Source organism: Podarcis raffonei, chromosome 7 (assembly GCF_027172205.1).
Source record: "Podarcis raffonei isolate rPodRaf1 chromosome 7, rPodRaf1.pri, whole genome shotgun sequence".
Classification (NCBI taxonomy): Eukaryota; Metazoa; Chordata; class Lepidosauria; order Squamata; family Lacertidae; genus Podarcis; species Podarcis raffonei.
The window spans coordinates 22,226,606-22,243,610 of record NC_070608.1 but is presented as its reverse complement, the minus strand read 5'-3'; the positions used below and the strand labels follow the sequence as shown (position 1 = coordinate 22,243,610).

General features: G+C 40.0%; 1 protein-coding gene across 8 annotated transcripts in view; it reads left to right on the top strand.

The window, feature by feature from the left end:
• RIMS2 (regulating synaptic membrane exocytosis 2) overlaps positions 1-17,005 on the top strand; it is a 345,902-nt gene that overhangs the window by 210,420 nt on the left and 118,477 nt on the right. For 2 of the 8 annotated variants that reach the window (XM_053395466.1, XM_053395467.1), the window contains 2 exons: positions 9,423-9,488; positions 12,416-12,523. The exons of the other annotated variants lie outside the window; for them this stretch is intronic. In XM_053395466.1, the coding sequence (XP_053251441.1) occupies positions 9,423-9,488; positions 12,416-12,523 (174 nt within the window). The remainder of the gene's footprint in view (positions 1-9,422; positions 9,489-12,415; positions 12,524-17,005) is intronic. 8 annotated transcript variants of the gene reach the window in all.

Here is a 17,005-nt window from a genome sequence, read left to right as displayed (position 1 = left end):
CTTTTTGCTTTCATTTTAAAAAATAGACAGGACATTTTTCACCTCATTAACTTGTGTTAATGAAAATTGAATTTGAAATGTTCACCTCCCTCAGTTTCATAATATACTTGCACTTCGGTATTTTTAACACCTTACCTAACAAGATACCAGTATATCTTCCACAATCTTACATGTACAAAAATTAAAGTTGCTTTTTTTATAAAAGAGTAATATCATTAACAATTTTTCTGTTACTATTTTTCAAACAAAAAGTAATATTTCAGACTGCCCGAATCATTTACTATAATTTCTAATTATAAATGATAGAAGCAGCTAGTAGCAAGTTTTATAATAAATAATAATACATTTTTATTTATATCCTGCCCTCCCCAGCCAAAGCCGGGCTCAGGGCGGCTAACAACAATAAAATAATACATTCTAAAATCATTTCATTATAAAATTAATTCAAATCAAATTAATGGCAACCATTGGGCTAGAGTTCTGTGAAGATTGCCAAAGGAGGGAGTCAGGCTGTGCTTGTCTGGCAGGGATTCAAAAAATCCTTATCCAAATTCCTGAAGTGCTTCTATGCATTCACAGGAGCTCTGTGGTTGTTTTCTTCTAGTTGAAATACCAGTCCCCCCCCCAAAAAAAGAATTCTGATCTACCAAATCCCACAGTACTCCCTATTAAAGGTACCTGATATTGTGTGGAAAGAGGGATGCAGCAAATGTTCTAGTGCAGGCGTAATGATAGCAACAACAACAACAACAATTTTATTACTTATACCCCGTCCATCTGGCTGGGTTTCTCCAGCCACTCTGGGCGGCTTACAGTGCATATAAAAACATAGTAAAACATAAAAGGTTGTTTGGATCCTAACTAAGAATTTAAACAGTGTGACAGTTGATTTTGAGGTAAAGTTGAGGTGTCTTTCTCTGCTATTGAAGTAATTCAGTCTTAAAATGTTATAATTTGAAGTGGATTGTGCTTTTGAACTGTTTAGCTTTAATTAGATTTCCTAAACATAAATTCCTTCATTGTGCTTAAATTTAGAATGCTAAATGCCTGATTCACCAGCACGTTAAACTGGACCAGGCAAATTTAAGCTGGTTAAATCTTTGGCTTTTTTGACATGTATTAGAGAGAGAGAGGGAGACAGACAGACATAATTCTTAAAATAACAAATAGCAGACTATGGGTAGCAGATTCTAGGCACCATTTCCAGAATAAGAGACACATTCCAGAACTGATACGTTCTGCTGTTCTTTTCAATTTAAAAAGCTGTGGCCTAGAGCACCGAAATACTCTTTTAAGCCATCACTTATAGATGGTGTGGCATTAGGTAAGATGCTATCTTTTAATGGATGAACTCATGCTGCTGAAAGAGTATGCAGACAATTGAGTTAAAAACTCGACTTCAGGCAGATGCTTGACAGAATTATGTGAACCAGAAACTGCATACTCTTTAAGCCACTGTTGTTGGCCCGGTAAATTATAATAGCTTGCCTATTTGTTCTTCTCCTGCTTATTCTCTGGGGCCATCAGAACAAAATATACCAAAGTTAAACAGATATTTTTGAGTATTCTTTGCAGGCCTGGTATCAGACTTTCTTTATAACTGATGCAGCCACAGTGCTGCACATACTGATAAGTGTGTCAACAGGGACTTTTTCAACCCCTTTCCTTTTTCTTCAAGGACACTGAAAGAAAGGGCAAAACAAAAATCAGTTCACCAGAAAGAGAGAGAAAAAGAGCATTTTGTTCCAATAATCTGGGACTTGATTGGAATATATGGTACTGTTGTTCTGCCATTAGACACCCAAAACTAACTTTCAAAGATTGTTACCGTATTTTTCGCCCTATAGGACGCACCGGCCCATAGGACGCACCTAGATTTTAGGAGGGGGAAATAAAGGGGGGGGAATTTATTTTTCCCCCCCAGGCATGGGGCTGGGGCGGGTGAAGCCCGAGCTTCCCCCGAGTTTGCGGGGCTGGCGACAGGGAGGAGCAGGCTTCTCCCCCCCGCCAGCCTTCTAACCAAGTCGGGGGACAGCGGGAAAGGCGCGCTGCGCCTCTCCCGCTGTCCCCCGAATTTGCGGGGCTGGCGACGGGGAGGAGCAGGCTTCTCCCCCCCCCCGCCAGCCTTCTAACCAAGTCGGGGGACAGCGGGAAAGGTGCGCTGCGCCTCTCCCGCTGTCCCCCGAGTTTGCGGGGCTGGTGACAGGGAGGAGCAGGCTTCTCCCCCCCGCCAGCCTTCTAACCAAGTCGGGGGACAGCGGGAAAGGCGCGCTTCGCCTCTCCCGCTGTCCCCCGAGTTTGCGGGGCTGGCGACGGGGAGGAGCAGGCTTCTCCCTCCCCCCCCGCCAGCCTTCTAACCAAGTCGGGGGACAGCGGGAAAGGCACGCTGCGCCTCCCCGCTGTCCCCTGAGCTTGTGGGGCTGGCGGTGGGGCTCTCCTGAAGCCTGGAGAGCGAGAGGGGTCGGTGCGCACCGACCCCTCTCACTCTCCAGGCTTCATTGAAAGCCTGCATTCGCCCCATAGGACGCACACACATTTCCCCTTCATTTTTGGAGGGGAAAAAGTGCGTCCTATAGGGCGAAAAATACGGTACTTACTCTCATGGTCATCATTACCTCAAAATAGTTTTATGAGCCTGAAAGCACCATAATTTAAAATAGTATAGTTTCCTAAAAGTTATTAAGCTTGAAAAGTCTCTAGTGTGCATTAAAAATGTATTTACAAATATCCTCTGCATTGAGATATGTATTGTTCCAAAACTATGTTCATTTAATAGTGCATTAGCTGAAGGATGAAACAGCCAGCTTCTCTGTTTATTTTTTATGCTATCCTTTCTCCAAAGAGCTTAGGTTGGTGTGTATGCCTCCCCTACCTTTTATCCTCAAAATAACCATGTCAGGTAGTTTAGGCTGACACAAGTAACCTTTGTGGCTTAGTGGGAATTTGAAGACAGGTGTATCCAGTCTAAATTGAGCACTCTAACCAGCGCACCACACCAAAGAGTTTTCAAAGGATCCATTTGCTTAAATAGTGCTGCCCAAATTGTCTACAAAATGGGATGGCTTACTTTATAGAGCAAAAGAGACATGGAAAAGCTCTCCTTAAGGAGAGCAAAATTTGAGCAGTTTACCTTCTCAAATTTGTCACCCCATCCCCCTGTCCCCCTGAGCTCAGCTGGGAGAAAAGCAGCTGGGCTGAAGTGAGGCAAAGATGCCTCATTCTACAGAAGTGCAGAGGGTTGCTACTATGCAGATGACATATTCTGTTGTGGCTACTAATTGTGGAATGCTCTTCCCAGGGAGTCTCAGCTGGTTCCAACTTTGTCATCATTTCAATACCAGGTTTAAAATATCTCTGCTCCCAGATGTTTGGTTGTTGGTACCTGGTGTAGTTTATTTGGCTGTTTAATTTATGGTCTTACTAAGGTATATAGAGGTTAAAATGTTGTATATTTTTTTTTTGTATTTTTATTCTTGTTGTCTATCAGATGTAAGTTCCCTTAAGACTTCACAGTGTATGGTGATTAATAAATAAAGTAGCAGCAACAGCAGCAGCAGCAGCAGCAGCAGTAGTAGTAGTAATAATAATAATAATAATAATAATAATAATAATAATTGGACGTAAGGTGTTTAGCTTCCCTCGCCAGCATATTTATTTTGCTGTTGAAACTGAGACTGATTTATCTGTGATGGAGCAGACTTGAGTCTAAACAAATAGGATTTGCTGTTGTCACATCTGTTTTTGGCCTTAAAGTATAAAGAGCTAGGATTCCAGAATAAAGGAAGGAAATTGACATTGTCAGTACTTTGTCAAGTAAAAGCTTATTGGAAAGTTTCTGAGCAGTTGTAGTGTGTAGCATTACGTAACCACTTTGGGAACTCTGATAGAAAAACATGGTGCAAAATGAAGAAATAAAATACTGTATCATTTAGCAGTTTAACTAAGTATATGGTTGCATTGGTGCACTAATTCTAGAGTCTGGCTGCAGCAAAAGCTCTGAGGGTATTTCTCCTCTTTAAGTCGCATGTGCTTCTTGCTGCAGTTCTGAAGTTGAGGCTGAAAGGGTAAGTGGCTATATGCTTACACGGGGAAGCAACATTTGGCCCTTTAAGTTGCTAGCTCATTGTGGCAGCAGGAGAATTAGGCTGCATATATTTTCATAAGTCTCATTGATTTTAGTGTTGATGCTGTAATTATTTATAGTTTCCTGCTTTTACAGTTCTGTTAAGTTCCAGATTATAGGATTCCCCCCCCCCCATGTTGAATAAAGAACTAAGTATTTTGAACTGGTGAAAACAACGTGAAATAAAGAGATATTGTTGTCAACAATATTAATATATATTCTCATATATGGTGAGAAAGTATGACAGAAAGTATTTGAGGGTTAAATATGTATTATTTTCGGCATAAGAAATGATCATTTTTAAACCAGTCTAAATGTGCTCAGAAATATCCAGATTTAATTGTATATATATTACCCTCTGGCCCCCGGTTGGCTATTTCTGATGAACCAGGGGCAGCTCCAAGCCAGCAGAGCACTGGAGAATTATTCCCTCTCCATTTCCCTTGTGGTACTCATGCTGCAGATTAGCCACTGTCCCTTGCAGATTGGCCACCTATCCCTTGAAGGATCTTGTGGCATCCCAAACTAACAAATTTTCTGTAGCAAAACCTATTGTGGTCCAAATATTACTTTTCCAGATGCATGAAACGATATTCTCTGATACAGATATAAACAGAATGACATGCACATACAATAGGGGAAGATAAAGGATAGAGTGTCCTATTACTCTGTAGAGTGAAATGCAATCAAGGTCCAGTGAAAAGGGTAAATGGTCTATTTAGCTTGAGTGTGACCCATTCCTGCAGGTAATGAATTGGCAAATCAAGATGAATAGACAACAAACACCACTTTGCTGTGCCAATTTATTACCAGTAAGGTCACACTCTCTCAATTGGATTTTTTTTTACCCTAGAACTTGTTTGCATTCCATTCTACATAGTAATATGTCACACCTGTCTCTTCCATCGATGAGTCCACAGGTAACTCTTGGTAATAACATCTCTCTTCAGTCTATACATGTGTAGTGTGTGTAGATACACAAAGCCTTGTACTTAGCAGATTAGCTGTTTATCTGACAAAGTGGATTCTTGCCCATTAAAGCATCCAAATCTAGCATTACAGGTTACACCAAAAGCTACTAAATCTGTATAGCGTGAATCCAATATTGTCTCATTCTATATGGAAATATACAAGACATTAGTTTGTTATTTATTAAAAACTGTTATGTTCTTCCATTCCACAGTTGTATAAAGTAGTTTACATCATTGCTTTAAACCAATTTCATAGAATGAAACAAATTCATAAACAGAAAACTGTGAACATTAAAACTCAAAACAGCACCACCAAGCCCAAAGCACATTCTCCTCCTCTGTCAGTCCAGAGGTTTGGGAAAGATAGGATTTTTGAAGGAGTTTGTTCAGAAAGGGGGACCACTGACACTTGGAAAAGATTATTCTAGAAAGTCAGATTTGCTGCTAAGAAACATTTGCTTCTTACTCTTGACTGTTTAGCTTCCCCAAATGTGTGTGTATGGGGGGGGGTATTTTCAGCTGGGTTTTCAGCTAAGATTTTTAGAGGCTTGAAAAGTTTCATGTGAATTTCTCCACAGTTGCCATAATCTTCTTAACCAAACTGATTTTTGGCATATCCTGATATTTCCAAAATGGGTACACTGACTGTGGGTATCAAATGCGCAGACATTGTTCATATATGTTTAATATAGTTCTGCAGGAACTTATAAGGCATTCTGTGAATATTACAAAACAATATATTTCCATTTACCAAGTATTAATTTCACAAAACTGAGGCATGCTCCATTTGATGCATGAAATCAGAATGAAATTAACACATTTTAATAGCTTTTCTTTGGGAAGAAGCATTAGTACAGTTGGTCCTCCAATAGCGTTGCTCTGAATATTTTCATGTACCTTTCTTCACTATTTATGTCTCATGCCTAATACAATTGAACCTTCTCAAATGCATCAGTAACTCTGGGCTGGTTCAGAAATAACATTATTGGAGTGGGGATGGTGATGTCATCAATTTAAAATGGCACCTTAGTTTGCATCTTCTACTCACCCTGAAGGCAGTGTAACACTCTGCTTGCTTAATTCAACACAAACACCTCTCTCTACTATTGGGGGCATCATTGTGCTGCATTGCCTTCAACCTTTCCAGTCCCAGGACCCAGCTTTAGGTTATACATGAATTTGGGGGCCCACTATTTCGCCCCCTAAGCTTGTATTTACATGGTGTTGCTGCTGCTGTTGCAACCTACCTTAGGAATGGATCCAAAAGGGAATAAACAAGGGTGGGGTTGACTTTTAGCTATCCCCAGGGAAAAGAAATACTAATGGATGCTAACTTTCAAAGATTTCTGGTGTGCTCTTGTAATGAGAAGAAATATTGGTTAAAATTTCAAATTGCTGTGTTTTAGCTTATACGAACCTGAAAAAGTAGCAGTAGCTGTTCTTTACAACAATGCATATTTGCAGTATTGGTGTCCTCCAGAATTGTCTCTAGGTCTGATATTCACAGATTTAGTTAGGTGCAAATTAAGTTCAAGTCAGAATAACATCAGGAGAGCTATGAATGTTGCTGATAAAGTCTCAAATTGATTTATTTATAATAGGGATAAGGTATCAGGAAAGGAAAGAGGAACAAAATCACCCATACCTTCCAGGTTCAGCTTAAGTGAACTCATTATTTTTCCTTTGCTAAGACATCAGTCCTCTGAGTAACTGTTTTCACTGAGAGAGCTGACAAATCCAATAATCTATGGAAAATTACCTGCATAAACACAGAATTGTATTACTGCCCAGTGTAATTTCTTGAATATAGTGGTCCTCGTTATGGTATGCTCCATCTTAATAAAGGCAGGATATATACTGAGGTTGCATTTTCCTGACTCAGACAAGTCAAGTCCTGCAGAATGGCAGAGCTTAAATCTCTATGCAAGCTTTAGCTTTAAGTATCTCCCGAGACCAACAAATCATGCTGCATTGCTGTTCCTACTGTGATGAGAGCTACTGATTTTGATCTGCCAAAATGAGAAATTTTGAAATGACAGGCTACTAGGACATGATCCATGACAATTTATGCTTTGAGAAAGAATTTGCTATAAAAAGTCACCTTGATAAAACCAGTACCAAACTGGAAAAAAAAGTTTTGTGATAGTGTTTCCAAAATAGAAAAAGACTGAAACCAGCTTTCCTCTCAATAGTTGTCACTGGAATGATGCTAAAGCAAAGTGTTATAATAATTTAAACTGATATGTACAGCTATATTTTGATTCTGGGTCGCGTTTCCTAATCTGCACATAAATTATTCTGAATCTAGCAACATTCCCATCTCACTTTGTCTTAAATATAAAATGAAAATATTGTTTTTATAACTCTAGAGATGAATGGTGACATTAGAAAGGTTGATAGTGGGGTATCTTGAATTATGCATTTTTCTATTTGTTACTGTCTCACCTTGTTCTCTCCCCTGCACCACCACCATTCTTTCTAATGGAAATACCATAAAAGGGTACCTTGTATACTTGTATACTCAATCCATTATTGCTACAATATTTGTAGTATCATGAAGAAAAGAACATTCAATATTTGTTTGTCACTTTTAGCCAATATAAAAAGGGCTAGATATATGAGTAGCAATGGGTGAATCAGTTTGTTTCTAGTCTGTGTAAGTTTGACATGTATTCACTCATAAATCCATTTCATCTCATTTCCATAATAATCTGTGAATATATTTTTAAATACACACCAAAAAATTCATAAATTAAATATTTGATTTTTATTTTAGAATTACATTTCTAAATGTATTTTCGCCTGACATACCTATTGCTAAATGCATATTTTCCTAATGCATATTTCTAAATGTATTTCAATATGTTTTGGAGCCTAGAACCACAATGGAATATTTGAGAAGTGTAAAACCTGATGGCTAAGTACTGATCTAGACATTAATCCAGGAGGTGCTAATCAGATGAGTTCATATCAGAATTTGCAAATACCGGATTTGTCAAGGTTCCTTGTGATACTTCAGATCTTGACCGTTGGGTTTAATTTCTTCTAGAAAGGTTGAGTGTCGGACAATGCTAATGCCCCACCTACTAGGGAGTGCCATTTACAGCCCGATGTGGTGGGGTTTGGGGAACTGTTGGTGACAGGATTTCCCGTGTGACTGGGAAGCGCTTTGTGTACCTTCCAGCCATGCAGGAGGTTGAGAGATGAGCAAGACTAGGGAAGCCAACCAGCATTCAGCCTGGCTCCCTAAGGGACAGAGCTTCAGGAATGGACCTGACTGGAGACTGCCCACTGTCAGGTACATTCCTGGAGCATATAAGAGAAGATATTTTCAGCTCTTCTTCACCTGGTTATCAGCCAGTTTAACCTCCCACCCTCTTCTCTGTACTTTAACACTTGCCTTCTTGCAAGGATAGGATAGTGGTCGATGGACTTTGCTATGGACTGTCATTGGTCTCTGCTTTCAGGGTCAGGGAGCAATTTTGCTTCCAGGCAATTTGGCATGGTCCTGTAGATTTCCACCTACTTCATAGCAGTCATCACAACTTGAGCCCTCACCCTGGGAATGTCCTCTTTCTCCTGCCTAAACTTGCTGAATTCTAGGAATTTGATTCCCACCCCATCTATATGAACTGTGGGCTGATTAGGTTAAAGGTGAAGATAAAGGACCCCTGGATGGGTAAGTCCAGTCAAAGGCGACTATGGAGTTGCGGTGCTCATCTCGCTTTCAGGCTGAGGGAGTCGGTGTTTGTCCACAGAAAGTTTTCCGGGTCATGTGGCCAGCATGACTAAACCGCTACTGGCACATGGAGGACCGTGATGAGTGCCAGAGTGCACGGAAATGCCGTTTACATTCCCGCTGTGGCGGTACCTATTTATCTACTTGCACTGGCATGCTTTCAAACTGCTAGGTTGGCAGGAGCTGGAACAGAGCAATGGGAGCTCACCCTATCGCAAGGATTTGAACTGCCAACCTTCCGATCAGCAAGCCCAAGAGGCTCAGTGCATAGAATTAAGCTCCCCCATATCTCTAGGGTTTACAGATGTTCAATAGAGAAAGATTATCACAGTGCAGCATAGCAAAGTTATAAATTGTTCCTCTAGGTGATAAAAATACCCTTAACATTTCCTTCAGAGTTTTTCGGTATTCTTTGCATTTTTTCCATGCTTTTGTGATGTTTATAGAATTATACTGATTAGAGACTATGATTTTGTAGCTGCTGTGTTGTCATGTCGTTTGTCCTTCAGTTTCCTTTTTAGGATGTGTGTTCATCGGTCTTCATTTCATTGTCTTACATTTTCATTTTTTGTTTCTGCTATGCTTTCAGTCCTTATGTCAGTCTGCCTTGGTCTCAACACATTCAGTCCATTGACTACCACCATAGAAATGCCAGGTATCTGTTTTCCTGTGTGTGTGCCTCTGTGTATATAAATGCATGTCCCTGCTTGCACCTATATTTTTACTTCACTCTGTTGAGGTCACTGAAGGGTATTGCAGGATTGCTTTATAGGCAAATATTTAGAAGATTAGTAGGTGTTATTTTTAAAGACTGAAAACATTCAGCTGTTTGTTTGCCTAACCATACTCTACTTGATAACACCCGCTTCCGGTTATTGGCATACATGAAATAGCAGTTGATTTATGAGGTTTTGTCTTTGAACTTCCAAATGTTAGAGTCAGGTCATTGATCATTCCAGAAAAGGTATATGGGTCACACCCACACCATATATTTAAGTGTATCTTAAGTGTATTTTGTGGATGTGACCCATATACCTTTAAAGCATATGGCTTCCCCCAAAAGAATTCACAGAGCTACAGTTCCCAGTACCTTTAACAAACTACAGTTTCTAGGATTCTTTGGCTGAAGCCATGTGCTTTTAATGTATGGTGTGTGTAGTTTCTAGACCTATATATAACATTTCAAAAAGTCACTATCCCAGGCAGTGTTGACAACATTCAAGTAGGTTAATTTCCATACTGAAAGAATAAGATAGATATATCTTTATTGTCATTGTCCCATGCAGGACAATGAAATTGCAAAACTACATAAAACTACATAAAAACTACAAAAAAACTACCACAAAACTACATAAAACTACATAAAAACTACATAAAACTACATAAAAACTACATAAAACATTCAAAAACCCCTAAAAACTCTAAAAACCTATTTTAAAATACACTATACTGTAGAAACCCCTTATGCTGCGTTTAGAACCAGAATTACATTTGCATAGAAACTGTTTACGTGGCGATTCCCGCCCCCTCCCACAGATGGAATAAATAAAGACACAGGACACCAGAATTTAGGTTAATGGGCGAAAAATGGCCACAACTTTATTGATTACAGGTCACAGCGGTATTGGCTTTAGGCATTGGCCCTATCAGACTAACCGGTATAACCGGGAAGGGTTAAGCACCAACAGGGGGAGCCCCCAAGATGCACATCCCTAGGCGCTCCCCAAGGGGTTACCGCTCGGGAGCGCGCTTTAGGCCCTAGCCTCCATAGGTTTCGGATGAGGCGACGCCCCCCGGAGTCCTTTAACGAACTACCCTTCAACATTTGGGGGAGGTGATGGCGTTCCTCCCCCCATCTCATTTGCATAATAATACCCCTACCAATGCCTAACCGCCAAAACCAAAGGTGTTGTGACGTTTTGCTATGAGGTAGGCGAAGAAACCCAAGTGGCTTCCAAAATATAGCCAATTAGCCAAATGGAAAAACTCCTACCAGGCCCCTTGCGGCGACCAGCCGAAGCCCATAGCAAAGTCCAGATGAGAACCTAAAGGGCGGGAGGGTGGGAAACCGCAGCTGCTGAAAGAAAAGAAAGGGGCAAGCATGGGCTGCCCCGACCTTAAATGCCCCTTACAAGTACCGCCCCCGCCGCCAGCCGATTGGCTGGCGCGGTGAATGATGAATCTTAATGACCCCGGGATTCCCCAAGTCCCGTGGGGCTGCAGTTAGTTCTGCAGCTAGTTCTCAGGCGGCTAGTCCTGGCCTTTATAATCCTATACTTTCTTCCAGAAGGCAGAAGCTGAAAGAGATCATTTCCGGGGTGCGTACTATCCTGTGCTATCTCTGCCGCTTTCTTATGGCACCTGGCAGCATAGATTTGATCTAAGGTGGGAAGAGTGCACCCAATTATTCTCTCTGCAGTCTTTACAACCCTGGATAGCATTGTTTTTTCCCTGGCCGTCCAGCTCCCAAACCATACACACAGACCATAAGTTAGTACGCTCTCCACAGTGCAATGGTAAAATGCCATCAACAGAATAAATGATGTTACGTGAAGGACAAGTATTAAAGCTGGTGTAGTGTGTTATCTAAATGGGTGAACTGTGACCCAGGGAAGACCTAGCTGGATTCTCATCTGAGCTATGAACTCAGTTGGTAGCTTTACATGCACATCTGTCTCTTAGCTCCAGTGCTCCCAGCTGTAGTTTGGGGCTAATAATGCTACCTACCTTACATAATAATTGTAAGGATTATTGCAATATGGTACATGTGAAGTCCTTTCAGCCCTCAAAACTACAGTACTATATAAATGTTGTGTACTGTTATTGCTGTTGTTATTATTCTTAATTATTGTTATTCCAGAGACTGGGATGCAAGCAGAGTGCCTCATGAACTGCATGTTTCTGTAGCTTGACATATGGTTTTCACTGTCAGCCTTTGACAGTAATGAACACTTCTTAGAAAGGAATAGAAGTCTTTCAGACTCAGGTCATGCAGTTATTGTCTCTAAATAGGTAGTTAGCACTGGTAATGCTGTTTGCATCTTGTGGATGTAGCAGCAGGTACAAATTTATATCTCCCTGGAGTGGGATAGTTGTGTGAATGAGAGAACATTACATCAAGGTCAGCACTGAAAGTGGCTTTGGATGTTATTGAAGAAGTGTCATCAACAAATGCAGTTACTACCTCCTTCTGTGTTTGGATGGCAGTGCTTCTTGTAATATTTGAAGGTGAACTTATGCAGAGGAACTTATGCAAGTTACCACTTCTGCAGTTAGTAAATTTTGCCTGTGTGAATTTTGATTGGACTATCACCAAAGTCACTTGTGTGCCACTTCTGGAACTGTTCTGAGTTTCTCTTATTCTTAGATATACAATCTAAAACCATGATAGCGCTTTAATTATCACTTTGAGAATGCTTTGCATTAATCATAAACATTTATACATTAACATGCTTTATATGTACATCTGAATTGGTCTTTTTTTTTCTTTCTTTGTCATTTGCTTCTCTGTGTTTACCTTTGTGTCTCATTTGTGTACATGTCTTAACTGTAGCTTCATGTTCATCCCTTATGTTTTGGCAGCAAGGATCACTCAATGTATCCTATCTTTTGCGAAGATGCAATCAGATTACTTCGATCCCGTACGATGTGCCGTACCTATTCTGAGGGTGCTTACTATGAATTTGAGAGGTATAATTGGTGTGGCATGTTTGTTTAGTCTCCCACATCATTCATAAGCAAACAGTACTCTGATGTTCAGTAATCTGCAATTTAAGTTTAAAATGGTACATTGGAAGAAAGAAGAAAAGGCACTAAATGCAGGAGTAAAAGGAGAGGTCTCCCCAAAGGTGCGCAAAATACATTATATAACTCATGATGTGTTGGATATTAAAACTCTTTCTCTGAGGTGACTCTAAAAACAAAATCCACATGCCACCCATTAACAATTCATTAATAAAAATCATATTCAAAGATAAATGTATCATAAAAATGAACATACCCAACTGGGTGCATAACAAGACTCACTAAACAGGGATATTATTTTATGACCTTTAGATTAGTGAAGATAATCTGATCAAAGGTTTCCTTTGCTTTATAGACTGTGTCACTGCTCTCTTTAATTTTATCATGAATTTTTGTTTGTAAATTTAAAATATTATCATCTGCATTGCTCCTAGAATTACTTTATTCTTAGAGAGCAGAAATTTTCTTTTTTATACTGGTATCAATCATTAATTTGGCCAAATAAATAAATAAAAATATAGAAGCTGATTTCCCCCCTTTTGCATGCATTACAGGCATTGCTGTATCATACCAACCTAATTTTACATAAATGGCATCCAGAAAAAAGGATATTGTTGTGATGTTGTGTGTAAACCATGGCTTTTGTTGAATTCCACAGCTTAAAGGGACTAATTAGGACTCTTTCATGTTGTGCCTTTTTTTCACCCCCTGGCTATATCAGTTGCATAATTTCAAGGCTCGTTATGTCTTGTGGCACTCTTGTGTTATGAGCATCTTTTTCTTGTCAGAACCAAACTACATTTCATAGCTACATATAAATCCTCCTATCCTTAGTTTAGAGCTCTGTCTTCAGACTACCATGTCAGTCACTCTATAGAGCTACACCAATTTTAGGATTAAAATTGTAAACATGGTTCTTTCGTTTTCTTCATTTCTTGGTTCTTTAGCTTTTTTGTATTTATAGTGGTACCTTGGTTCCCAAACTTAATCCGTTCTGGAAATCTGTTCCAAAACCAAAACGTTCTAAAACCAAGGTGTGCTTTCCCATAGAAAGTAATGCAAAATTGATTAATCCATTCCCAACTTTAAAAAACAACCCCTAAAACAGCAATTTAACATGAATTTTACTATCTAACGAGACCATTGATCCATAAAATGAAAGCAATAATCAATATACTGTACTGTAAAATAAATAAGACAGTATTGTAGATGATAAAAATTAAAATTATTTTTTTTCTTATGTGCACTGATGATAGTCATTGTTTGGATGGGTTTTTTAAATCAATTTCTGCAGTCACACAATCAGTCAATCAATCAGTAGCTGAACAGGGTTCCACACAGTCACAAAAGCAAGTCACAAAAATGAAGTCACAAGCCACAGTCCCAAATCGAAGTCACAAGTCACAGTTACAAGTCAGTCCCATAAAATGAAGAACAAGTCACAGTCAAAAAAACAAAAAAGGCATAAAAACAAAAATGCAGGGCAATTAGATAATCCAAACTTAAAACTGTCCAGTGGGCAAAAGTACTGGCACATTCAGAGATGGTTTATCTGAAAACTTCAGTTATATCCCCATTATTGAATTCCCTGGGAGTCACGGTAGCTGAGAGTCTATGATGAAAATGGATCCTGACCCTCAGATAGATGAGATCTTGAAAAGGATCATATAAGACTTCCCTAAATGATGTGGATCTGAAGACGACTTCCAAAATCCCTGAGTAAAAGAGGTTGTGGAAACTGCCAGTATTATATCCAGCAGAATTAATTCCTGAAAGAAAAGATTTGATACCATTTAGGTTTCACTTAAAGTGCTGGATAAAAGTAGACTGCTAAACTGCTTTCAAATCCATTGAAACAAATACCTGGACATTAAGGATGTGCCTTGGATACCTAGGCCCAGTATTCTTATCCTTTCCTCTATCTCAGAAGGGAAGAACAAGAGTTGTTTTTTAGCAAAGATCAGGCTCCATGGAATCTTCTTTCCAGTAACAAAGGGATTCCAGAGATAGCTTAAATATTTTCAAAATAAAAAAATGTACCCACCTTGTAAAGCACATTGCTTTTTACAGAACATCCCTGGTAGGTAAGAGTGATGGAATGTAGTGGTTGCAGATGATTTTTCATTTCAGTACAACCTTGCATTCTACATACTTCAGCAGTGGCATTTGCACTGGAGGTGCTGCCGGTTGTTTAGTGACTCATGAACTAACTACTGCCAAACCAGTCTTGAACCTCCAGAAAATTGAAGATAATTTATCAGTTTTAGCAAGATGGATGTTGTTTTGTGGTCACATAATTACCATATTGTTGACAATTTGCTAGGCATAAAAACTAAAAAAATGAGCAAACTCCTCTCAGCTCAATAAAATCAAGACAATTCAAGATCAAACATGGTTCTGATTCAAGTTTGTTTTCTAATTAGGCTTATGCAAACCAGTTCCCCAAGTTTGACTGTAATAGCTAACTATGGTTTCTTAAAAAGTGAAAACAGAAAATTTATATCTACTTGTGACCACAAAAGCGGGGGAAGAAAGAGTATGCAAGCTTGAGGCTCACCATAGCTTGTTATGATAGCAGGACAGCAGCATCTGAATGGGACTATGATCATTCAATAACTTTTCACCATCTCCTAATCTTTCCTTCCATATGGTTAGATCACTCAGGGCAGATGTGGGGCTTGTGCCATTTGGTTCCTTTGATTTTCCAATGGAACTTCAAGTTAAGCAATATATTACCTAGAGTACAGGGTTGCTGTCAAAAAACATTAGATGCATGTTTTATATGACTTTTCCCCCTCCTTAACATCTAGTTCTGATGGGATCTGTAGCTCTGCAGGCCGTTCATTGAGGATTTGGCATCTGTGGCACTCAAACTACTTTGATAAATGTTTGAAGATGTGAGAATAAGGTAGCCTAGACCAAGCAGCTCAGATATCCATGCCACCATTGGATCTGAAGGCCTCAGATCTGATAAACCAACAAGAAGAATTACAATTTCATTACAGTTTCATTGTGAGAGATTTGGCTGATTCAGGCTTCATATACACAACAGCGTATATGCAGCTGCAGACATATGGGAGGAGTATAAACATCTACTAGCCAGGTTGTCTCTTCCCAAAGATGCAGCAACTTACGTACAGCAGCAAGGAGGGAGCAGAGGTGACAGTGGACACTCCAGATATCCAGCAGTGCCTGTTTTGCCGCTAGAAATAGGACTACATGGGGAAATGATGCTATTCACATCAATTTTTGCTGGATATAAGACCCTCTGACCATTGAAGCCCCCCCCCCGGCCAGTGGAAATTGATGCAAATATCATGTTTTTCTGCTGGGGATTTAGTCCCCATTCCTATGGGAATAGAAACACAGGAAACTGAAACACCCATGGCTTTTCCAACACTATAGGTAAGCTGATGATCAAGGGCTCAACATTGTGTTGGACCATTGGATTCTTACCATTAGGTGCATTAATTATGTAAAACAATTTCTGCTCATTCTACCTCTACCCACTTATTTCTAAGCTGACCTCTCTACAAACAGAGGATTTGAATATCTTTTGACCTGGCAGCAAATTGCATTAGTTGGCAATTTGGGAAGGAGCACCTTACTCTCTAAAAACTCTAGAAGTTTCAATGAACTGGCTTATCCAGATGGAAATCCTATATGAGTGAATTTACAGGCAGCTACTCCAAGAACAGCAGTTACGGGTAAATGTAACTCTGTTTTGTACTTATGCCAAGTCCTGATTTCATTACGGCATGTGTTTCCCTGCTCCAGATAACTGTCTGCACTACATGCAGGCATGTACATGTGACATTGCATGTCCGCGTTGCAGTGGGCACCCACAATCCCAAGGGTGAGTTGGCACCCTGTCTTGAAGCTTCACCCTGCTACTGTCATTGCTATCCATGCCAGCCACACAACCCGCAAGCCACATACCCATCAGTCCCCCTTGTGTGGAATACCCCTATGCATGTACATTGTTATGCACATGGGGCCCTTTAACATGGTCACTAACACACAAATTGCCAATGGAAGGGCAAGGCTAGTCAATGCAACCCCCTCACAGGTGCTTTCAACTATGGCCGTGCCAAAAGCTGTCAAAAGTTTCCCAAAAATATTCTCCCCATGAAAGAAACAGGGACAAGCTTTCTGCCTTTCAGAGGGAATTTATCTGGATTTTTTTTCCAGTGGCGGGCAGGGAGGTTTGCAGCTTACAAAGTGGCTGCAGCATGAAGATCTCTCTGCATTCTGCCACCATCCATGTTTCCTGGAATGTTTTGAGAGTGACATCTTGTTGCATTGCATCACTCCCAAGGTTACATTTAACTCCTCAGGCGCATTACATGGTTAAGTAATGTAAGTAGCAGCACCTCTCCATGAATTTTTTTTGGGGGGGATTTCTTCTCTCTTCACCTCCCTCCGAAA